At 46.9% G+C, this 25,624-nt stretch overlaps 1 protein-coding gene across 1 annotated transcript in view; it reads right to left on the bottom strand.

Moving 5' to 3' along the window:
• The window catches only part of MSN (moesin), an 80,943-nt gene that overhangs the window by 32,966 nt on the left and 22,353 nt on the right, over positions 1-25,624 (bottom strand). Inside the window, exon 2 of the mRNA XM_039365356.1 lies at positions 5,277-5,360. Within this exon, the coding sequence (XP_039221290.1) occupies positions 5,277-5,360 (84 nt within the window). The remainder of the gene's footprint in view (positions 1-5,276; positions 5,361-25,624) is intronic.

Here is a 25,624-nt window from a genome sequence, read left to right as displayed (position 1 = left end):
AAAACCACTTTGCATTGAGCAAGGCAGGACTTTGTAAGAAAAAAAACCCTTTTATTTTGACATAGCTTTTATGGAACAAACTCCAGTCCAACCAGCACCTCCCATGCCTCTCTTCTTTATAGTCCAGCCAAGGCGTGGCTTCTTAGTGACTTACTTTGCCTATGAAGCTGCCCCACGGCCCTCCATTGCCTTGCTGGCCTCTCCTCTCTGCGCATCTGTGGATCTGGGACTGGCCCCAGCTGTTCCTCCCCGTTGCTTAGTTCAGGCCCCCAAAACAGCTGTGTCTCTGCCTGAGCGTGAGTAGATGGGCCGGGCTCCACGTCTGGCTCTGAGACTTCTCGCTCCTCAGAGCCTTCCGCAGACTCCAATGTGAATCCAGGCACCTCCTCCTCTTCATCCAATTTGGCTGCTGGATCCGCTGGCAGGCAAAGAATCACAACAGATTCTTTGGTTGGGCTGTTTACTAATGGCTCTGTGGCAGTTTCTTGATTGGGGTCTTGCTTATTTGATTGTTGGTCTGAAGGTGACCTTGGAGTTTAATCTATGCTGATCTGAGTGCTGATTACTGGTGGAGAAGTGCTGAGCTGGCTGGGGAATTCTGGGAGTTGAAATTCACAAGTCATAAAAGGGCCAAGTTTGAAGACCCCTGTGCTAGAGTCTTTTTCTCTTTGGGGCTGGTTGATTGTGTATTTTGCAGAGTCTACAGATGTTATTAATGTCTATGTATCTATTGATGGCTGATTTGTTAGATGCTAGGCTTCTAAAAATTGCCTGGCATTTTTAGATTTGGCCTGGTCTAGGACAGTCACATTTTCCCAATGGAAACTATGATGTTAAATCTGTCTCTGTGTTGTAAAATTAAATAATTTTCATCATGCCTTTTGACTGCCAGTTGGTGTTTGTGGATGCGTTCTGCCAGTCTTCTGCCTGTTTGTCCTACATAGTGGTTGTTGCAGTTCTTACATTGTATGTTGTAGAGGACTCCTGTTTTTTCTTCTCGGATTGCTGGGTCTTTGGGTTTACTTAGGATGTTTTGAAGGGTAAAATTCCTTATGTGCTACGCTGATTCCATGTGGACCCATTAAGATTTGTTTTCGGGAGGTGTCTTATTTTGCAGCCACCCACCCATTCCATCCCACTGTCTGGTTGCTTGGTACCACGATGGGGCAGGAGAGCGCACATCACACCAGTGCTGCCGCCTCGAGTTGAGGCAAGGCAGGTGGGGGGGGGTGGAGCTGCCACATGCCCTGCACCCACTTACCTCAGGCCCCCTGCAGCCAGGCCACTCCCCGTTTGCCGACCCCCCCCCGCCCGTTCAATGATCAGGGTTGCCTGCCCGTCTCTTCCCTTTCATTCCCCTCCCGAGCTGGACTGCCATGCTACAGAGGATGAGAGGGGGAGGCTTGGTCCCCTTACCCAGTCCCCCTGCACTGTTTTGGAGCCAGGGGGGAGTGACGGTGAAAGGCCTCCACTGTGCAACGGCCGCATCCACCGCTGGAGGGGCTTTCTTTGGTTCCCTTTGTGGTTCTACCCACACAGCCACAGGAGAGTTATACCAGGTCTGGCAGCTGGAGTCATGACAGCGCGGTCTTTGGAGCACCCCCACATGCCACATGCCCTGTGGTTGTGTGGGCAGAGCCGCAAAGGGAACCAAAGAAAGCCCCTCCAGTGGCAGACGTGGCTGTTGTGCAGCGGTGGCAGAGGCCTTTCACCATCACTCCCCCCTAGCTCTGAAATGGGGAGCAGGAAAGAAGGAGGCAGTGGCTGCCGCTGGCAGGTGCTCTGCGGGGCGAAGCAGTGGAGAAAGCCCCTCCAGCAGTGGATGTGGCTGTTGTGCAGCGGCAGTGAAGGCCTTTCGCTGTCACTCCCTCCCGGCTCCAGAACTGTGGAGGGGGATCAGGTAAGGGGACCGAGCCTCCCCCACCCATCCTCTGTTGCATGGCAGTCTGGCTCGGGAGGGGAGTTAAAGGGAAGTGGCGGGCGCGCAGTTGGGTCATTAAATGGGCAGGGGGAGGTCACCGAGCGGGGAGTGGCCTAGCTATGGGCTGTCGTGAAGTAAGCGAGTGCTGGATGCATAGGGCAACTCCACACACTCACCCCGCCACTGCCTTGCCTCCCCTTGTGGCAGTGCACCGCGCGGCCTCCTGCCCCGTTGCTGCAGTGAGCAACCAGACAGTGGGACAGAGTGGGCAGGCTCTTAACTAGGGCTTATTTTGGGGGTAGGGCTTATATTAGGTGCACACTAAAAATCATTCTAGGCTTATTTTCTGGGTGGGTCTTATTTTCTGGGAAATACGGTAACAACATCTACAGACTATGCAAAAGAGAGAATCAACCAACTCAAAAGAGAGAAAGACTGCAGCACCTCTCCCACCAGTAATCAGCACTCAGATCAGCATAGATTAGCTCCAAGGTCACCTTCAAGTAAGCAGCACTCCAATCAAGAAACTGCCACAGAGCCGCATACAGCCCAACCAAAGAATCCCTAAGACCGCCCCCACCCACCCAGATAGGCAAGGCACCAGGATACAAACCCACAGCAAACAACCCTCCTCACTAGCACTGATAAGGTTACCTAGATAGGTCATGAAACGTCTGCAAGAAAACCAGCAAGCTTAGAGAGCACCAAGGAGCCCACATTACTGATTCCCTCTAGAGCAGTGGTTCTCAACCTTTTTAATGCCGCGACCCCAACCGGTCATAAGTCGAGAACTACTCAACCGGTCGTAAGTCGAGGACTAATCAACTGGTGCAGCACCGTTTGCAGAATGGGAGTTTTGGCGGGCTCAGCAGGGCAGAGACAGCCTGGACAATTCCTATTGGCTTTTGAAAGCCAATAGAATAAAAGGGAGTAGCACAGCTAAAGGGGAAAAAATGGCGGACTGTGTTGTTTGGCGACCCCCGTGAAATGGTCGTTCGACCCCAAATGGGGTCCTGACTCACAGGTTGAGAACCACCGCTCTAGAGACATGGATGAACACAACCATGAAGGCTCTTTCTGATTCAGCTGGGTTTAAATCTAGGACATTTTCTTCAACATATTAAAACATACAATTAGGAAAGCAGAGTACTTTACTATGTTATGGCTTTTATACTATTAAAAACATATAATCCTCGGGGTAAGACCACTCGTTCAGCAACCATTCAGTTATGGTGATACTGTACCAGGGCGACTTATGACAGGTCCTCAAAGTTCTGGCCGTCGCACCATCCCCGCTGTCATATCAGGTCAGGTGCTTGACAACCAGGTCACCCCACTGTCAGCTGCAGTGTCTCACAGTCCCAACCTCCGTTTGCAACTCCTTGTCAGCTTCCCACAAGCAGTCAGGGAGGAAGCCGGCAGGGAAGGTCCGAAGTGGCTCCCATCAGTCGCTCCAGCCACCTTTTCCCCTGGGGGGGTCTCGCATTCCGTACCTCCCACTCACTCTCTGCTGTACACCACACAGGTAGTCCTCACTTTATGACCACAAATGAGCCCAACATTTCTGTTGCTAAGTGAGACAGCTGTTGTGAAGTTTGCTCTATTTTACGACTTCTTGCCACAGGTGTTAAGTGAATCACTGCAGAAACAAGGTGGTTACGTGAAGCTGGCTTCCCCATTGGCTTTGCTTGTCAGAAAGTTGCAAAAGGGGATCACATGATCCCGGGATGCTGCAACCGTCATAAATAGGAGCCAGTTGCCAAGCATCCGAATTTTGATCATGTGACTGTGGGGCTGGTACAGCAGTCGTAAGTGTGAAAAAACAGTCATAAGTTGCTTTTTTCAGTGCCATTGTGATTTTGGTCACTAAATGAACTACTGTGAGTCTATCCATAATGCCTGCTTGGCTGGAATATGGCTTCGCCTGATGTGGTCGTGAGAGGTTCTTGCTTAATGACTTGTGCAGTCCTCACTTAGACAGCAACAGGGTCTGCTGGGATTGCCATTGCTAAGCCATGCGGTTGCGTGATGTTGTGCTTTATGACCAATGGCTTAGCAACAAAAATTCTGGTCCCAACCACTACTGTAACCTGAGGACTAGGTTGAAGATGGCTGCAGCTGTAACAAATATAGGAAGGACCGTCAAATTAGGTGAGGCATGAAAAGTAAGATGCGTCCATTTTCATGGTATGGAACCATTTCATCAATGGAAACATCCCAAGAGGAAAATCATTTTTATCAGCTGAGAGATACAGCTACAAAAGTAAGGATTCCCCACCCCACCCCCAAGGCCTCCCATGCAAGTGATCGTGAAGTGGCACCACAAAAATGTTATTTTTGCTACAAAAGACATAGCTGCCCCTCTGGAAGTTTACCCAATAGAACAGAAGTGTACCAAGTGCCCAAAACGTAGTGATGTGACCACTGGAGCCGGGGGGGGGCACACATTAGAACTTCAAATCCAGGTTATAAGTACCTGTCATAACTTCAAATGGTTACTAAGTGGTCAATTGTAAATCGAGGACTACCTGTGTAGACACAGATACCACACCGACACACATCTATTACACTAACTTGGGTTCTTGCAGTGAAACCCCTTACAAGCCATCAAGCGAATGACACAAGTGCATGACACCTCTGCACCAACTGACCTCCTGCTGCCTGTGTGCTCCTCCCCCTCCCCTCCCCTCCCTAGCTGCCTCTGCAGCCAAGAAAAAGCAGCAGAAGCTCCTCCAACCACACAGGCCTCAGCCTGGAAGGCAAAAGCCAACTGATCAGACAAATGCAGGGGACCCCCAGGGAGAGCGCTGGGTGGCCACAGCTGCCTTTATAAAGGACACAGAGTCCTTGTTAGCTAGTGGAGTTTTGTTTAAAAGTCTCAATTCATCCCTTTTAGCAGGTACTTGCTAAAGATACTTGGATCCTAATGCATATTTGACTGATAATTTAACAAGCCCGTCGATTATTCTATAGCAGGGATGTCAAAGTGGCAGCCCGCAGGCCAGATGCATCACCCAGAGGCCACGCCCACCCTGGTTCCGGTTCTGCCCATTGGGGTGATAGAGAATGAATCTACTCCCTTTTCTGCACAAGGAACCTTCAGATAGTTAAAAGAATGCTTTTGCATCTCTCCTCAGTCATTCTTCTCCAGTCCTCCTAACTGTTCCTCATAGAACTTTATTTCCAGATGCATCACCTTCCTCTGGAGTCACTCAATTTGCTGTTATTCTTTGTGAACTGTGGTGCCAGAACGCAACCCAGGACCGTCAAAGGGATCTGACCAGGGCAGATTTGAGGAGGACAATCCAAGAAGGTGTTCTAAATGATGCAATTGAATCCTGGCCAGCCATCTCACCTGATCAAAGAGCTGCTTCCCTGTTGTATTGGGCTGAATGGCAAATTCCAGCTCAGCATCCATGGTGGTCACTCGCACACTAATCTGGAATTAGAAGGAAAAATCAATTAAAAATCCAGCACACCAAACAAAACACAATCTCAGCTAAAAGACAATCCTTGAACTAAAAATGGGAGCACCACTATCAAAAGCCTATTGGAAATGTAGTTCAGGGTGACAACTAGGCAATTGGGATCCAGACATGCCACTGTTTATTTTCTCCAGGAGGCAGGCTGAGAGCGTCACACAACTGGGCACAGAGAATGTTTCCAAGTTGTTTATCATATCTCTCAAAGGGCAGGACTTCATCTGTGTAAGCCTTCCATACTGATTAGATGTGGGCTTTGGTTGAAAAATAGGGGGAAATTATGGCATCACAGTTACTAGGAAGTCTCTGTTACATTCTCCCCCCCCCCCAGGTTACAATAAAGGTTTTGATGCCTTAGAGCAGGGCTTTTCAACCTTTTCACCCATTGTACCACTTTTAGGATATGGCAACATCCGAGTACCACCAGTCGCCTAGCAAGGGGTCAAAAACTTGATGACCAAAAAAAAAAAGAAAAGAAAAAAGTGATAAAGTACAGGTAGTCCTCGACTTACAACAGTTCACTTAGTGACTGTTCGAAGTTACAATGGCACTGAAAAAAGTGCCCCCCAAGCCACAGCTGAACAAGACACCTGCCTGCCCGCCCGGTGGCGCTCTTCCTCCTGTCCAAGGTTTTCATTGTTGTGAGCATTTCTGTTGAGGATTGGCAGAGGGGTGGGGTGGGGGTGTTTGGTTTTTATTCCTCCCGTCTGCTGGGTGGTTGCAGCAGGTTTTGGTCACTTCACATGACCCTGGGATACTGTGACCATCATAAATATGAATCAGTTGCCAAGCATCTGAATGTAAATCACAAGACCCTGGAGATGCTGCAACATTCCAGCTGATCGGCGCTTCTTCTGGGCTCAGCAGAAGCGCCAGGATCAGCGCTTTCCAGCTGGAACCTGGCGCTGATCCTGGCGCTTCCACTGAGCCCTGACAGCCCTGCAGCTCCAGCCGTCTCTCTCTCAGGCTTGTGCGGTGCTGCCCCCGGTTCAGCTCATTCCCCTCCCCCGCTACCACTTTTCTAGGATGGTTGCGTACCACCTGCCAGGTGCCAATGTACCACAGGTGGTACCCGTACCCCTGGTTGAAAAGCCCTGCCTTACAGGGAAGAGAATTCAAAAGAGTGGACCAGCCTAACAGAGATAAAGGATGAGGCAGTCATCAACGGTAAAAAAATAAGAACACAGTGATCCAGCAGAGTGCACACCCTGTCAAAGCAAGAATATACAGTGTTTCATTAGTCGGAACCATGACACACCCTATTAAGCCCTTTAGGCATGATTTCACCTTCCATACTTCCCAATCGATAAGCCAAACCATGGGAAGATTATGAGGGGGACTTGAAGTCTAACACATGGGGGGGGACCATTCACTGGGTTGCACCTAAGCTTTTAATGGGCAAATGCAGAGACTTCTTTGGTGTTCTAAAACCTTATCCATCTCTTTTCTTTTCAACTTCTCTCCAAGAACAATCAAGCCACAGATTATTTCCAATGCAATTTCCATGGGACAGCTCGCCCAGCCACCTAAAAGCTTTTTTGTTGTTGTTGTTTTTGTACAGAATTCAAATTGTGCAATGAAATATTTACAGCAATAAAGACCCTATAGAGTTTCATCCCAAAGCTCCACCAGAATTAACAAATTGTGTTTTTTGCAATCAACAATTTGCAGAAGGTCCTCCTTAGAAACACCATTTTTCTTATTATTATAATAACCCCTAAAATGGTCATGAAACGGAGCCTTCCTGAACTTTCTCTGCCTCCTAAAACAGAGATTTATCCCCATTACTCAATGCTTCTTGTCCAGTGAAAAAGAACAGCAGAAAAGACACTCTGAGCAATCTCCCCAAGAAGACAGGCTCCCCTGCAGTGAAGTCTAGCCACTTTTGAGCCTCCTCACCCCCAGCTGTTTGGAATGCAATACCCCAGTGTTTCCCAAACTTGACAATTTTAAGGCATGTGGACTTCAACTCCCAGAATTCCACAGCCAGCGTTGCTGGCTGTGGAATTCTGGGAGTTGAAGTCCTCATGCCTTAAAATTGTCAAGTTTGGGAAACACTGCAATACCCCAACACATCTGGTGGGTACCAGGCCCAGAAAGACGTTCTAAACACTATGCCAACTCCTATATCGGGCTTCTCTGGCAATGCTATTTCAAAATACACATCCAAGATACGTTCTCTTCTGGCAGGATCCAACCTTTTGGGGGGGGCAGGCTGGAACACTGAGAATGTGTCAGCATTCACTCTCTTGAACTTTTTCTTCCCAGATGTTATTTGTCAGATTTGGATCTTTCCTATCAAAAGCTCGAGAGGGCAGATTGGGCTTTCTCTCTTTGTTTCTCTCCATAACCACCACCCAGAGAGGCCAATGTGCCCAGAATGTGTGCCTGACTTGCAGCTTCTTAGGGACCATCGACAACCGAGGATAGATCGGAGCCCAAGTCGCCCCTCCCCCCAGTACAAATCTGGAACAGCGGCTGCAGCTGCCCTTCTTTCTGGGCACAGGAGCAGGTCTCCAAACCCAACAGGGGTCGGCTTCTCCAAGGGCTCTAGGAGTCTTGGACATTCCTGGAAAGAGGCAGGGCTGAAGGCTGCATTTCCCCTACGTGGCGCCAACCGTCCCTTACTGTTCAAACACTGTAGCTATTGCATATCAGCACAAGCCAGAAACTGGTAAGCACCAAAAAGCTGCAGCCCATTGGGAGCCCAGCAAGACTGCTGTGCATGTGTGTGTGTGTGTGTGTGTGTGTGTGCGTGCGTGCGCGCCTGCGTGTGAGGCGGTCTCCCTGGGATGAAAGCAGAGAGAGTTGCCTGCCCCCTTGCAGGACAAACTGAGCCAAGGGAGCGTCCTGACTCCAACACTGAGGCCAAGCGATGTTAGGGGACAAAGGGGAAGGGCATTTTGCCTTTTTCACCAGCCTGGCAATCAAAACAAAAGCTTGTGGCTGGATCCCTGCTCGGTGTGGTCTGTCTGGTAACATCTGCCAACCTTCTCCAGACAGAGGGCCCCCCCTTGTGCTCATATAAAGAACCCAAACACAGCCCCCTCCCTCTTAAACTCTTGTGCAGGATAATAGCCAGTGCAGGGTGAGAGAGAAAAAATCCAGAAACACAGCAGCCTGAAGGCCAGCCGTTGCCACCGTGCCAGTCTGCCAGGCAGGAAGGCCGTCATAGAACCCATCCATTTGGACTCTACAGCCATCCTGCTGGAGAATGTTCTGTTCTATTGTCCAAGCATCAGAGATTATCGTATCATGGGCACCAGTGGCAGCCATGAAATATGAAATTATACATCATAAGTTGCCCAAATATGATGAATTAGATAAAATAGACGTGATTGCATAATTTGTGCCATCTACATTATTACATTATTATGCATGTGACATCATTCTCCCCCACCCAACCCTTGCAATGACTCACCTTAAACACCCTGCTCTCTAAAGAATTAAATAATTCACCCAAAGATGCTGTGGCAGGGCAAAAATACATGCTACATGCTAAGCTAGATGCTCAGCTCTCTTAGTTAAAATCAAACTGGGTTAGGGTTTCACATGATGCGTGAACTCTAAAAGGGGCTTTAGGCAAAAAAACAACCATGACATTTTGGATCTGCCTTACAGATAGATAGATGCTCTACAAACTGCAGTTGGACAAAACTGAATGGAACCAGAACAACAAAAAAATAAACTGAATCAAATTAAGAATAAATTAGAATAATTCCTTTAATAAGTCTCCCTTCTGCCAGGTTAAAAACTACAATTAGGCAGCAACTTCCAGAAGGACCAACGGTTACCGGGTCCTAATTTATACATATAGTCTATATTAGTCTTTCTCAACCTCAACAACTTCAAGATGTATGAACCTCATTTGCCAGAACTATGTTAAAGTGCCGACGTCTTGAAGTTACTGAAGTTGAGAAACTGTGGTCCCAGGCCAAATCCAACCTCCAGTCAGTTTTTAAACTACAAAACTTTCCAAAATTATCTCTGCTCTATTCCAAAGGTTTTCTAAGCCACCCACCTCTCCCAGAAAACCAGATTGAGAAAGTTGCATACTATTATTTGTGCTGGAGGTTCTAGTATACACTCTAGTATAAATTAACATGCTAGGATTATGACATTCAAAAACACAATCCATATTATTCTCATATGGCAGATTACAACATGACCAGAAGTTAAATATCTTGGCTTTTTAAACCCACAATTTATCTCTCATTTATTGCAGGTAGAAGAGCATTCAATTCAAGCAGGTGAACTATCAGAATAACAGTTGGAAGGGATCTTGGAGGTCTTCTAGTCCAACCCTCTGCTCAAGATCTTATACTATTTTAGACAAATGGTTGCCCAATCCCTTCTTAAAAGCTTCCAGTGTTGGGGCACCACAACTTTTGAAGGCATGTTGTTGGTTGGTTGTTCTGTCAGGAAATTCCTCCTTAGTTCTAGGTTGCTTCTCTCCTTGATTAGCTTCCATCCACTGCTTCTTTTCCTGCCTTGGGATGCTTTGGAGAATAGCAACCTCCTCTTCTTTGTGGCAGCCCTCAAATATTGGAAAACTGCTATCATGTCACCTTTAATTCTTCTTTTCACTAGACTAGATATATCCAATTCCTGCAACCGTTCTTCATAGGTTTTAGCCTCAGATTATCAAAGAATGGCCCTTGGGAAGAGAAGCCAAATGAGATCTACTATGGGACAGCCAGGGCAAGAGTGTTAGACTGAAGGAAGGAAAGCTACAAGAATTTGTCCCCAATTAAAAGGAGGGCCTTCGTAGAGCAGACAGGTTTCTAGTTCAGAGCATATGTCAGCACCCACCCACCAATTCACCATCAAAGACCTAGAAAGAATCCAGGTGCAGTTCTCACACTTCTGCCTATCATGTTGCATGACCCTGATTTATGGCTCCAAGTTCTCTGACCCTCAGCCAAACATGTATACAATATACTATGGCTAATTATTAGTGGCTCGTTGCTGTCTACTAGCTTTTCCATGAAACAGATACAACCTTTTCCCCCTCCCCCACTCCAACAAATCATGAAATCCAACAGAGAGGCTGATTCTCTTTTTCTGAAAGGAGACCAGGATACCTTCTAGATCCCCAGCACTAGCCAGGTGGGTTGTTGAATTCTGGGCACCTCTGTCCACATACCTGGAGTGCACCCAGGTTGGGGCAGGATAACAACCATTGAAGGAAAACCAAAACACCCATTCCAGTTCTTGCAGATAAGTGAGGGCTTTTGCATTGCAAACATTTTTAGAACAATGTACTGAATACTTCCTGGCAAGGGAAGCACGCCTATGAGGCAACTCCCTCACATCAGCCTCGTGGAGCAGAAGAGCTTTTGCTTAGCTTTTCCTCACTGCACACCCATCTCAAGAGCTCCTTAAGTGGAATCTATTTGGAGTGGGAAATTGCATTGGTGCCTGGTATCACTATCTCTTAAGCCTATTTGTAAAAGGGCTTTCACAAGGTTTTCCATTCCCTTTTCCCAAACCCACCTTTTGTCATAGCTGCACAATTTTCAAATCACAAATGACAAAAACAAAACAAAAATAATGTTACTGTCAACTTTCGAGACAAAAGTGGATGATGCCATTTTCTATCGTTCTCTGTTGCCACTTAGGTTGGGAAGGGGGGGGAGGAAAGTGAAGGTATCACTAGACATAATAGTGTGATTCTGTGGGAACCAAGGTCATCTCCATAGGTGCAAGAAACCAGAGAGGAAGAGTGTCAAAGAGCCCACCAACACCATTTACTTTCATTGGGTAGCGTAATCTCAGGCATTGGAGGGGGGAGGGGAGTATTATATTTAGTTATATTGAATCTGTGAAAGAATTTTAAAGTTGGTTTCACTTTTGATTGTGCCAATATTAGGTATCCAATAAACATGTTTCTTGAGGAATCCTCAAGCCTTGGAGTTCTGATTTGTTTGGGTTCATTAATCAGAACCTTAACAATTACTTCAAATTATGCCTCACCTCCATTCTCCCTCTCTGCAGGTAATGCCATATAGCTCTGATCCACATTTGTCCTCTTTACAGGGTTCCTCAGAACCCAAATCACATCATGTTGTGATGCATGAGGGGCCTTCATAGTTGCTACTGGATGGCGATAGGCATCATCATAGATTTGGATAACCTTCAGGATCCAATCCACAAACTTCACCCAAGGAAGCACTTCCATATCAATCAATCAATCAGAATAGAACTAGAAGGGACCCTGGAGGTGTTCTAGTCTAACCCCTGCTCAAGTAGGAGACCCTACCCGCATGCGGCTCTTTGAGCCTTCTCCTGTGGCTCCCAACCTCCTCCACCATTTGCAGAGAGAGAGAGAGAGAGAGAGAGAGAGAGAGAGAGAAAGAGACACTTGCGCTTCCCTTCTCTCTCTCTCTCTCTCTCTCTCTCTCTCTCTCTCTCTCTCTCTCTCTCTCTCTCACACACACACACACACACACACACACACACACACTGAGTGGGGCAAGAGGACTGGCAGGCCAAGGGCCAGCCCAATAAAGAATGTGTGTCAGCTTGTCTGAGAACAGCATGAAGCCAGCTTGCCAGGTGAGCAGAAGATCGGAGGGAGAGAGAGAGAGAGAGAGAGAGAGAGAAAGAGAGGGAGGGAGAGGAAAGGTGAGAGGGGGAAAAGAGAGAAGAAAGAGAGAGAGGGACAGAGAAAGAGAGAGGAGAGAAAGAGGGGAGAGAGAAGGAGAGGAAAGAGAGAGGGGGGGAGAGAGACAGAGAGAGAGAGAGAGAGAGAGCTCATGTACATCACCCTCTATTTCTTTTTAATTAAACTCTTCAATCAAGCCCTCCTCCTGTGGTGCATGCGCACGCACATGAGTTTTGCGGCTCCCAGTGTTTTCTTTTCTGTGGGAAATGGGTCCAAGTGGCTCTTTCAGTGTTTAAGGTGCCGACCCCTGCCCTATGCCATTTCAGACAGGTGGCTGTAAAGTATTTTCTTAAAAACCTCCAGTGATGAAGCACCCACAACTTCTGAAGACAAGCTGATCCACTGTCCTCACTGTTAGGAACTTTCTCCTTAATTGCAGGTTGCTTCTCTCCTTGATTCCATCCATTGTTTCTCGTCTTGCCCTCTAATGTTTTGGGAAAAAAGTTGACCCCGTCTTCTTTGTGGCGGCACCTCAAATATTGGAAGGCTGCTGTCATGTCACCCCATTCCTTCTTTTCTCTAGACTGGCTATACCCAATTCTTGCAACCGTTCTTCATATGTTTTAGTCTCCAGGCCTTTAATCATCCTAGTTCTTTGCACTTTTTCCAAAGTCTCAACATCTTTTTTGTAATGTGGTGACCAAAACTGGATGCAGTATTCCAGGTGTGGCCTTACTAAGGATTTATAAAGCAGTACTAATACTTTACATGATTTTGATTCTATCCCTCTGTTTATACAACCAAGGATTGTATTTGCTTTTTTGGCTGCTGCCACACACTGCTAGCTCATGTTTAAATGACCATCAACTAGGACTCCAAAGTCCCTCTCACAGTTATTGTTTTTGAGCCAGTTTTTGCCTAATCTGAAGCTTGGACAATGCGTGGTCAGAAAGAACGAAGGTGTGGTTGTGCAGTTGTTGTCAGGATGGAATGAAAAAGGTACCAGGTCTGATAAGCAGTTTGTTCAGTGGAACCAGAAACACTTCTTGCAACATAAAGTCGATGGAAATCTCTGCCACGTCCTGGACTGATGCACTCCATTAAGACAAACAGAAACACAGCAAGCCAGAACCTCAATAAGCAGGGTCAGGATGCCTTAAAACACCACATATTGAAAGAAAAAGAGTGTTCCCGAGTTCCTTAGAAGCATTTTGCTGGCTACTTGGGAGGCAGAATTCTGGCTGGACCAAGTTTAATCTCCCCCTGGCCCAGATTCCATCAAATAAGACAACAGAGAGAAAGCCACTGCAAAGGCCACTTGAGGGTGCGCCTATCCAAGCCCTTTGGAACAGCAATGAACTACGAAAGTGTTTCTGGGAAAAGAGACTCTAACTCCCCATGCTTCACAGTTGCAGCACCGTGGAGGGAGCAGGAACGTCTCACCTCAAGATGTGTCTACAAGGGAACTGGCTGCCTTCCCATATATCTTATTTAAATTTATTGACAGTCGGTTTGCAGTGGACTCTTGCAACCGATCCCCTTCTCCATCTCTAGTCTTGGCATTTTGCCTGAAGGAGAAAAATCCCAGCTCTGGCAACAGGCAAATGCTTGCAATTGCTGAAGGGATTATGTTTAATTAAAGCAAACCTTCACTGAAAGAGGCCTTTTCATATCCTTAAGCTAATCAGAAAGAGAAGCCACTCCCAGTTTATGGCCCTGATGGGGACGGCAGAGGGGGGGGGGGATAAGCATGTTTCACCTTCCACCTGGAATGAATCTTGAGATTTCCAGACAGACAACCAGGTTTTCTTCCAACAGCTGCCCGGAAAGGAATGGGCAGCCAGGACTGGGTGGGAGCTGCACAACTCCTTGCAAAGTAACTGAGTGTTTAAAACCTTCTGCCTCCTTCTTTCTCCATGTAGTCAATGACTGTTTGCATAGCCATGTAATAACAGAATAACAGAGTTGGAAGGGGACCTTGGAGGTATTTATTTATTTATTTATTTATTTATTTATTTATTTATTTATTTATGAGACTTATATACCGCTTTAAGTGCAAGCACTCTCTAAGCGGTGTACACCAGTAAGCAATGTATATATATATATTTACATTGCCCCCAACAATCTGGGTCCTCATTTTACCTACCCCGGAAGGATGGAAGGCTGAGTCAACCTTGAGCCGGTGAGATTTGAACCGCTGACCTGCTGAACACAGTCAGCTAAAGTGGCCTGCAGTACTGCACTCTAACTGCTGCGCCACCTCGGCTCTAGTCTTCTAGTCCAACCCCCTGCTCAGGCAGGAAACCTTATATCGTTTCAGGCAAATGGTTGTCCAATCTCTTCTTAAAAACTTCCAGTGTTGGAGCATCCACAACTTCTAGAAGTAAGCCATTCCATTGATTCATTGTTCTGTCAGGAAATTTATTTAGTTTTAGGTTGCTTTTCTCCTTGATTAGTTTCCATCTGTTGCTTCTTGTCCTGCTTTCAGGTGCTTTGGAGAATAGCTTGACTCCCTCTTCTTTGTGGCAGCCCCTGAGATATTGGAACACTGCTATCCTGTCACGTCCTAGTCCTTCCCTTCATTAGACTAGCCATACCCAATTCCAGCAACCGTTCTCTATATGTTTTAGCCTTCAACCCCCTAATCATTTTTATTGCTCTTCTCTGAACAATTTCTAGAGCAGCGGTTCTCAATCTGTGGGTCACGACCCTTTGGGGGATCGAACGACCCTTTCACAGGGGTCGCCTAAGACCATCGGAAAACACATATTTCCGATGGTCTTAGAAACCGAGACACCGCTCCGCATCCGTCTCCGCATGGCCTCCTCCGCCATTTGCAGAGAGAGAGAGACAGAGAGGCACTTTCGCTTCCCTTCTCTCTCTCTCTCAGGTGGACTTACCTCCTGCAGTCCTCCTGATTGGCCCTGCGCCCGGGTGCAACATCCCTGGGAAAAGTGTGGCCAGGGCCTCGTGGCCTTTGAGCCGCCCGGGGAAGCCCCAGGATCCCTGCTGGGAGCGGCCCACTGGAGCTCCGCTGAGCGGGCCAGCCTTCCCGCAAGCCACTGCCCAAGGGAGACTAGTCCCTGCGATCCCTAGCCAGCCCGACCATTGGACCCGCTGGCCAGGAAGGCGCGCTGGAATCCAGGCTGCTGGAAAGGAAGAAGGAGATTCAGCAAAGGTAGGAGAGGAGCCGCCTCCTGGGGCCCAGCGCTGGCGGCGGCTTCCTTGCCATCCTCTTCCTCCTCCCCTTCTTCCTCCTGCTATCCCAAGGCGGCTCAGGCAGGCGTCAGGGCAAAAGGGGTGCCTGGGGGGGGGGAGCAGCCAGGCTGGCAGAGGGGCTGGCAGGGCCATGCAGCACCAGCCCCCACCGCGGCTCCATCGGATGGGCGGAGGGCGAGGCCGGGCAGCACGGAGTTCTGGCTGGGACGGCGGCAGCAGTTTTCTCGCCCTTCTCCTCTCCTTCCTCCTGCTGCCCCCAAGGCGGCTCGGTGCTGGGAGGAAGAGGGGTGCCTGGGGGGAGCAACTGGGCTGGCAGAGGGGCTGGCAGGGGCCATGCAGCATCAGCCCCCACCGCGGCTCCATTGGAAGGGTGGAGGGCGAGGCCGGGCAGCACGGAGTCCCGGCTGGGGTGGCGGCGGCAGTTTTCTTGCCCTTCTCCTCTCCTTCCTCTTGCTGCCCCCAAGGCGGCTTGGGCGGGTGCCAGGGCAAGAGGGGTGCCTGGGAGGGAGCAGCTGGCTGGCGGAGGGACTGGTGGGCCGTGTGGCACCAGCCCCCACTGCAGCTCCATCGGATGGGCGGAGGGTGAGGCCGGGGAGTGCGGAGTCCCGGCTGGGACGGCAGCAGCGGTTTTCTCGCCCTTCTCCTCTTCTTCCTCCTGCTGCCCCCAAGGCGGCTTGGGCGGACACTGGGAGGAAGAGGGGTGCCTGGAGGGAGCAACCGGGCTGGCGGGCCGCACGGCACCAGCCCCCACCACGGCTCCATCGATGGACAGAGGATGAGGCCGGGCAGTGCGGGGGCAGCGGCCGGGCCAGGGGCAGCGGGGACCCCCAACAATGCAGCAATGGCCGCTGCTGCTGCTGCAGCCACTGCCTCCCGTCCTGCTCCCCCTCCTCACCCGTTCAGCTGAGGATGCGGCGGAGGCCAGGCTGGGAGCGGCGGGGAGCCTCAACAATGCTGCCGTAAGAGAGAGAGAGAGAGAAAGAGAAGAAAGAGAGGAAAGAGAGAGAGAAAGAGAAAGAGAGGGGAAAGAGAGAGAAAGGGAGGAAACAGAGAAAGAGACAGAGGAAAGAGAAAGAGAGGAGAGAAAGAGAGAGGAAAGAAAGAGAGAAGAAAGAGAGAAACAGGGGGAGAGGAAAGAAAAAGAGGAAGGAAAGAGAGGAAAGAGGGAGAGAGAGAGGAGAGAGAGAAAAGAGGGAGAGAGGAGAGAGGAAAGAGGAGAAGAGAGAGAGAGGAAAGAGAAGGAGAAGAGAGAGGAAAGAGAAAGAGAGAGAGGAAAGAGAGAAACAGGAAAAGAGAGGAAAGAGAGAAAGAGAAAGAGGGAGGAAAGAGAGAGAGAAAGAGGAAAGAGAGAGAGAAAAAAGAGGAAAGAGAAAGAGAAAGAGAGGAAAGAGAGAGGAAAGAAAGAGAGAAAGAGGGAGAGGACTGGCACTTCTCCAACCAGGCTGGGCGGAGCCGACAGAGCGACCTTCCTGCCCCCCCTCCCCAGCCAGCTGGATGGGGGTTTTGAGGGTCACCACAACATGAGGAACTATATTAAAGGGTTGTGGCATTAGTAAGGTTGAGAATCACTGTTCTAGAGTCTCAACATCTTATTTTTACATCGTGACGACCAAAACTGGATGCAGCATTCCAAGTGTGGTCTTAGCAAGGCGTTATAAAGTGGTATTAACACTTTACGTGATCTTGATTCTCTCCCTCTGTTCATGCAGCCTAGCACTGTGTTGGCTTTTTTGGCAGCTGCAGCACACAGCTGGCTCCTATTTAAGTGATGGTCCACTAGGACTCCAAGGTCCCTCTCACAATTACTACTATTGAGCCAGGTACCACCTATACTATACCTGCGCATTTGATTTTTCTCGTCTAAATGTAGAACCTTACTTTTTACATCATTGAATTTAATTTTGTTAAATAGTATCCAATGATCAAATCTGTCAAGAACCTTCTGTAACAAGTCTATCTTCTGGAATTTTGGCTATTACTGCCAGCTTAGTATCATCTGCAAATTTGATGAGTTCCCTATCTATCCCCTTATCCAAATCATTGATGTTGTTGTTGAAAGAGTATTGGGCCTAAAAGTCTATGGTGATTCTCAATCATCCAGATCATGGTTGTCCAAAGGTGCTTTTTCAAGAGGCAACTGGACTTTCATGTTTTTCTTTGAAGACATTTCGCTTCTCATCCAAGAAGCTTCTTCAGCTTTTCTTGGATGAGAAGCAAAATGTGTTCAAACAAAAACAAGAAAGTCCAGTTGCCTCTTGAAAAAGCACCTTTAGGACTGGGCCTAAAACAGAGCCTTGGGGTACTTTGGGGCTTTTATAATCTCACTTTCCAAAGTTTCCCAAGTTTATTGGGTTGTTTTCCTCTTGAGGATTCTCTTTCATGGAATCCTTCCAATCAGCAGGATTTTGCTTCTTGAGGGAATTGGACTGAAAAGATAAAACAGAGGTAGGCTCTACAGCAGGCGTGCCAAACTGCCGACCTGCGGGCTGGATGCATCATACTGACACCATGCCTAAATTGCAGGCAATGTGGAAAAAGTCATGTGACGTCACGCGACGTCATGAGTTTGACATGCCCGCTCTACAGCCATCCTTGGTATGGTGGACGGAAAATTAGGACAGCAATTATATCTGTCAAATCTTGGCTGAATTCCAGCCACACTAATTAGGTTAGCAGAACACCACTGCCATGTTCATGAAAGAGTGCACACAACAAGGGCATGTCTCCTCAGTACAGTGAAGCATAAAGGCACTCATAGGTATTTTAGTCTTGCTTAAAAGGACTAAACCTGGCACCTCAATTTTCTTTAATGCCAGAACCAAAAACATGCAGCTTCAATCAATATACCAGCTTCTCTGCAATTATAACATAGTATACACAGTCACAGGGTTGGAAGGGACCATAGAGGTCTTCTAGTCCAACCTCCTGCTCAAGCAGGAGACCCTATACATTTCAGAGAAGTGGATGTTCAGGCTCCAGTGATGAAGCATCCACAATTTCTGGAGGCAAGCTGTTCCATTGGTCTCTGTCTGGAAAATTGTCCTTAGTTCCAGGTTGATAATCTTCCAGCCACTACTTTTTATCTCAGATACTCTGGGGAATAAGTCAACCCCCTCTTCTCTGTGAGAGCTCCTCAAGTACTGGAAGACTGCTATCAATTCTCCCCTATTCCTTCTCTTCGTTAGAATAGTGTGTCCTTCAATTGTTTATCAAATGGTTTAGCTTCCAGACTTCTTAACATCTTTGTTGCTCTTCTCTGCACTCTTTCTAGAGTCTCAGCATCTTTTTTTGTATCATGCCAACCAGAAATGGATGCAATATCTCAATCATGATCTTACCAGCACTGTACAACCACTTCACATTATCTTGATACTATCCCTCTATTAATGCAGCCTAGGACTGCGGTGGCTTTTTTGGTAGCTGTAGCATACTGCTGGCTCATTTAAGTGATTGTCCACTAGGACTCCAAGATCCCTCCCACAGTTACCACCTGTTGAGCCAGGTACCAGCTATACTATTCCTGTGCATTTGGTTTTTCTTGCCTAAATGTAAAACCTTACTTTTCTCATCACTGAATTGCATTTTATTGTGTTCATGTCTGTCAAGATCCTTCTGGTTCTTGAGTATCATCTAAAGTGTTAGCTATCACCCCCAGCTTGGTGTTGTTTGCAAATTTGATGATTTCCTGTTCTATCCCCTCATCTAAATTGTTTAAATCAGGAGATATTTCCTGATAGCAAGAATAATTAACCTATAGAATGGCTTGCCTCCAGAAGCTGTGGATGCTCCTTCACTGGAGGTTTTAAGAAGAGATTGGACAGCCACAGAAACACAAGTTAAGATAGGCAAGAAAATGGTGAGCACCTGTCCACCCTAGGTGAGTTCAAATCACCAGGACCAGATGGACTACACACCAAGGTTCTGAAGGAACTGGCAGGTGTGATTTCAGAACCACTGAACTATATCTTTCAAAGATCCTGGAGCACTGGGGAACTACCCGAGGACTGGAAAAGAGCTGATGTAATTCTCATCTTCAAAAAAGGGGGGGAAATGGATCCAGGAAACTACAGACCTATCAGCCTGACTTCAATACCTGGGAACATCTTGGAAAAGATAATCAGGCAATGAATCAATGAACACCTAGAGGCAAACAAAGTCATTACAAAAGCCAACATGGGTTTGTCAAAAACAGATCATGCCAGAAAAATCCTATTGCATTCTTTGACCAGGTGACAAAATTAGTGGATCAGAGGAATGCTGTGGATATAATTTACTTGGACTTCAGTAAGATTAAAAAAATGTGGGTTAGACAGCATCATCACCAGATGGATTCGTAGCTGGCTGACCGGCTGTACTCAGCAAGTGGTACTCAAAGGAACTGCATCTAATGGAGGGAAGTGTGTAGTAGGGTGCCCCATTTTTCTGTTCTGGGCCCAGTGCTCTTCAACATCTTCATCAATGATTTGGATGAGGGAATAGATGGGGAATTCATCAAATCTGCAGACAACACCAAGCTGGCAGGAATAGCCAACACTCCAGAAGACAGGCTTAAGATACAGGAGGATCTTGACAGACTTGAACATTGGGGCTATCTAACAAAATGAAATTCAATGGTGAAAAAAGTAAGGTTCTACATTTAGGCAAGAAAAAGCAAATGCACAGGAATAGTATAGGTGGTACCTTGCATAATAGTAGCAACTGTGAGAGGGATCTTGGAGTCCTAGTGGACAATCATTTAAATATGAGCCAGCCGTGTGCTGCAACTGCCAAAAAAGCCAACACAGTGCTAGGCTGCATTAACAGAGGGATAGAATCAAGATCACGTGAAGTATTAATACCACTTTACAATACCTTGGTAAGACCACACTTGGAATACTGCATCCAGTTTTGGTCACCATGATGTAAAAAAGATGTTGAGACTCAAGAAAAAGTTCAGAGAAGAGCAATAAAAATGATTAGGGGGTTGAAGGCTGAAACATATAAGGAACGGTTGCTGGAATTGTGTATGTCTAGTTTAATGAAGAGAAGGACTAGGACGTGACAGGATAGCAGTGTTCCAATATCTCAGGGGTTGCCATAAAGTAGAGGGAGTCAAGCTATTCTCCAAAGCGCCTGAAGGCAGAAGCAATAGGTGGAAACTAACCAAAGAGAGAAGCAACCTAGAACTAAGGAGGAATTTCCTGACGGTTAGAACAATTAACCAGTGGAACAACTTGCCTCCAGAAACTGTGAATGCTCCAACACTGGAAGTTTTTAAGAGACTGGACAGCCATTTGTCTGAAATGGTATAGGGTTTCCTGCCTGAGCGGGGGGGGGGGGGTAGACTAGATGGCCTCCAAGGTCCCTTCCAACTTTATTATTATTAAGCCACTTGTCTGAAATGGCATAGGGGTCTCCTGTTTAAGCAGGGGTTTGTACTAGATGACCTCCAAGGCCCCTTCCACCTCTGTTTATTTGGGGAGGGGGGTTTCTAGAATGGCAACTCTGACATGCTTTGAGTTAACCTTCCTTCCCAGTGCCTCATACAGGAGGTCTCTCAACTGTGCCAGCTGGCAAAAGAGGGGCTGCTACCACCAAGGTCAAGACCATAGCAACAGAGACCCCCTTTAAGGCCATAACTACCTGGAGAAGGTAGGACCAAATATTTGGGGTTTCTGGAAGCATCAGTTGCCTTAAGCTTTGCAGAATTTCAAGGCACCCAAAATTCAGGCAGTAAGAGCTCCCAAATCCCTCCCAGCCCCAATCATTTTTGGGGCGCCATCTGGGCTCAGGCCTTGCAAGAGGTGAGAACAGAAATCTCTGCCCACCTCCTAGGTGAAATAAACTTTTGCCTTTAGCTCAAATATGTGTGTGGGGGCCTGGCCTGTCACCTATGTTGTGGAATCTCTTGCGTTAGAAAACATCTGTTGTTTCACCCTCTGCAATTTTCTGACAATGGTAAAGTTTCCTTTGGCAAGTGTGATGAACCTGGTGCTCCTCATCCTCCTCATTGTTGTCTTTATTAGCTATGCCTGCTAACTTGCAAAACATTGATTGCTTCCATTGTTCTTGACAGTTCTTCTCTGGACATGAAGCAAATTGTATGCAAAAGATGGAGTACCCTCAAGGTACAAGGACCTGTTCCTCAGGAGTTAGAGATTTGTCCCAAGCAATTAAAATACAGGCACAAAAGCCATCAGAAAGGATTGCCCAGGTGTGAATAATCCTGGCCCAGTCAAAGGGAAACTGAAGTATGGATGGTAGCGTTCCCAAAATCTTAGCATATTTGTTCCCAACAGCCTCTTCAACCGGAAATCTGGTAGAGCCGAACTGTCAACAGACAGGGCAGGTTGGTCTGCTGAACAGGAAGCCACAAGCATCCTGTTCAAAGATGCCTTCCCCCAAAGCCGCAGAGGGAAACACTCAGTAAATGTTGCTTATTTTTAGCACCATTCGTGAAGAAAAGGCTCTGCCTCCTCAATTGGCCTTCAGTTTGTCTTGCAGGCTAGAAGAGGATTTCCCACTCTCCATCCTGGGGAAGAAGAAGGGGACATCTGGGGCAGAGCGTAAGGAATCCTAAGTTCCCACTTCAACTAAACCCCTGCCACGAGAAGCTTCCCAAGCGAGCCTTAAGAAGGCAGATTCAACATGTCTACAAGCAGAAGAAAAATCCTCCAAGGTGTGGGGGAATTTACTTTAGGCTCCACAATGCTACCATCTATAGCTCTTATTTTGCTTTGCAACGCCAGAACCAGCTTTAAAAAAAAGTGAGAGTTTTATTAGAATAAAAGGGGGGAAAGAACATTAAAGAAGTGACTTCCATTCCTTATTGAAATTACAAGTTTATTCTTTCTCGTCCCTCTTTAAAGTTATATTACATTGTCTCCTTGTTTCCATAGTCAACCCTTTTCCATCAACAGATCCAAAAATTTCAAACATATTTTTTCAATTTTCAGCAAAGAGTCCATAAAGTTTCCAGACTTTTATATAAGTACTTGTTTTGTCCCTGGTCAATTTTATCATTGCTGCAGATCCTGTCCTCTCATGGTCCATTCGTCCCTTGTATTTCAATACTTTCTCTCGTGAGTATGGTAGCCTTGCTGTAGTACAGTGTTTCTCAACCTTGACAATTTTAAGGCATGTGGACTTCAACTCCCAGAATTCCACAGCCAGCAATGCTGGCTGTGGAATTCTGGGAGTTGAAGTCCACATGCCTTAAAATTGTCAAGGTTGAGAAACACTGCTGTAGTACCTTATACAAAACCAGTCTTTTGTGGGTCTTTTCTAAATGCCCCAAAAACAGACCCCACTTTGGATGGCCCCCCTCACTAGAAGTGAGCACTTGGCAGGACTGGTCCTCTAACATCGGTCAACCTCGAAGAGCTGAAAGTGACACTTCATCCTTCACGTCCCTTTGGAAGCTCTGCTATTTCTGCTCCTGTCTGGCTTGCAATAAAAGGCTTTCAGCCGCCACCCCTTGTCTGTCTCCCTTCACTGCTTCAGGGGATAGTGCTCTGCTCACAGATGTTTTGGGCCAGAGATTATCTGAGGGAGGGAGGGAGGGAGGGAGGGAGGGAGGGAGGGAGGGAGAGAGGGAGATTGGCAATCATTTATTGAATTCAACTGCAATTGGAGCCTGCACAGCAGCCTTAAGCCACTGCAATATGGATGTATGACAATCAGCTGAATGAACCATAAACTACGATTGATAATCATTGAATAGATTCATGTAATATCCCAGGTTACAGCTAAACAAACCACATTATAACTTAATGTAATATGTAAACACAGAAAGCACAGGTCTGTGAAATAACAGGCACCCCTGACTCCCCTCCCAAATGACATAGTGGAACTGCCAGAAAATGAAAATTTGCAGAAATCAAACGTGTTACACATAAGGGGTTGCAGGGACAACTGCATTAAATCCATTACAGGCAGAAAGATTATATTTCCAAACAAAGTCCATCTCTATATGATCTCCATTGCTTCAGTGCAGCTTCAGGGGTTAGAAGTTACTTCCTTGGAATCTCTGTGCAGCAAATCCAGGTTGGATAAGATTCAGAGGTGGAGATTCTTCTCTCTCTTTGTTTAAGAGCTCAAGGTGAGGTAGGGTGGCTCAACATCTCCCAGGGAGCTTGCCTGGGCAGAGGAAGTAGAACCTGAGTCTCTTCAGCACCTGAACCATCACTTACACTAAAGAGGTGACCAGAGGCCAGGATTTCACCATTGCTAAGCCCTTCCTTCACTTGGCCTCACCTCCAGTGAAAGTCTGCATAGGTAGGCAAATCTGGGGTGCAAGACTTCCTCTTCTCCAAAATAACTCTACCAGGGTGAGTCCAGCTTTCAAAATGTCCATGACACCTCTGTGAAGCCTACAATAGGCAGGCAGAGTCAGAACTGGTTGTGTTAAAAGGAGCTGGATAAGAGACTTCCCCGAGATGACCATTTCTGGCCAAAGATATTTCTGGAGCAGACCTCATCGTCTGGGCAGGCCCAGTGACCCAACCGTCACTTTTGTGAGCAATCGGCTCACTTCTTGGCAGTTACTCAGCCAACACAATGAGCCATTGCAGGATCAGATGTGCCCCACCCAGGTCCTGGTCTTTGCTGGGTGGTATTTTTAAGACTGTCCCAAGAGTCTTTACATGACTGTGCCTGTCTTCTTAAAAACTTCCTTTTTTGATCAAATTACGTTACAATTGTTTTTGTCAGATTAGAAAACATGGAAAGAAGAGGCCTGTGCTAAGAGATATTAGTCTGCCCTTGGATATCAAAATACTCCTTGAATGGTGAAAAATCTTCGGCAGCACAAGTGTTTCTCACAAATTAGCTGAATGCATGAGGAAGCAAGAAGGAATATAAGAATATCATAAGTCTCACAGGGTATTGTCAGAAAAAGGTACAAATTTATCCAGAAGTGCCCTCTGGTATTAACTGTTCGTACCTACCCCAACACACTGCACAGCAATCTCCTTGTAACTTTGCTAGCCTTCCCACAAACACAATAGACAAAACCACACCTGAAATCAGCTTGGTTCTCTTATTGCAAAGACCATGCTAATGAGCCTGTCTTAAGCTGATGATGAAAAATACATATAAAGCCAGAGTAGGCCTCCGGAAGGGAAAAAACCCGGGTCAAACCTACCCATTTCTGCAAGTCAGCACTCCATTAGTTTTGCATATATTAATGGCTTTTGCTTGGCTGAAATTTCTATGAACAATGGGCAAAGTGAGAGATAACCTTGCCTGTTACTATTGCCTTGGTCCTGGAGCTTGGGTCCCCAATGAGATACTTTGAGACATCTGATCCCTGAGCTACCTGCCTTAGCAAAAAAATATTGTCAAAGGATATTTGGAAAACTTGTATTCTACAAAGCAAATGACCAGCCTCCAGCAATAGTGAAACTCACCAAAGCATTCTTAGAAAAACACAGTGTTGGTAATGGTTCTACTCAAAGCTAAATGGAGGTTGCTAAAGAAAGGGAGGACTTGGGGCTTTAAGATGGACCTTATCCACTCTGGAAGCCATTTGGCAGGAATGCTCTCAAAATTCCACACCTGCTCCTCAGTTCAAAATGTTTGGAGTTCCCTGAACTGGGGAAATCTGTCATGTCCATTGGCCATCAGCCACCTGCCCATGAGAACCATCAATGGTCAGTCAGGTACTAGACTTCAGCAATGGTGAGTCTCTGTATTTTAGTAGCCATGAAGACATTAGAGACGAGAACATTGGCATCTCTGTCTCATGATTCATGGCCTATTTTGCAGGGAAACATAAACAGCGCCTGCTCATTCCTTTTTTTCCCATCAAGGTTTTCAAAGATTTGATGTGGCAGAAGCCTTCTATGGAAGGTCAATTTGGTGTGGCGGTTGAGGCACCAGCTAGAAATCTGGAGATGGTGAGTTCAAAGATACAAAGTGGGAACAAAGTAAGGAAATTCCCTGATGCACTCAGCAAAATCTTGGCATTTAGCAAAGTGAAAAAGTGTTAATGTCACTTGAAAAGCAACTGTCTAAAACAATTCTTAAGACCCCTGCAAACCACTGAAAGTTTCCTGTCAAGCTATGATGATCCCTTGCTTTAAGATTGCCATGATGCTTCTAGCTTGCCTACAATCCGGAGGGAGGGGGAGGGGGGTTTGGAATGCACAGGTGGTTGCCATCAGTGTGAGAGCCAAGGTCACTGAAGAGATATTTGGCAAATTGAAGCTTTCTTCTCATAACAGACATTTGAAGACTAATTAGACAATGTGACCTGAACCCTGGGGGGGGGGAAGGTTTTACTCTTTTAATTAACTTTTTCCTGCCATATTGCCAGAGCTCGTATTCCTTCTATCATGCTCTTATGCTATGCCTAATAAAGGTTTGCATTTGAGATCACAATGTCTCTGGTGTGTTTACTTTGTTGGGCTTTTT

The sequence above is a fragment of the Crotalus tigris genome, unplaced genomic scaffold, assembly GCF_016545835.1.
Source record: "Crotalus tigris isolate CLP2741 ecotype Arizona unplaced genomic scaffold, ASM1654583v1 scf7180000020062.1902635, whole genome shotgun sequence".
Taxonomy (NCBI): domain Eukaryota; kingdom Metazoa; phylum Chordata; class Lepidosauria; order Squamata; family Viperidae; genus Crotalus; species Crotalus tigris.
Note: the sequence above shows the minus strand (reverse complement) of the source record. Positions and strands in the feature narration are given on the sequence as shown.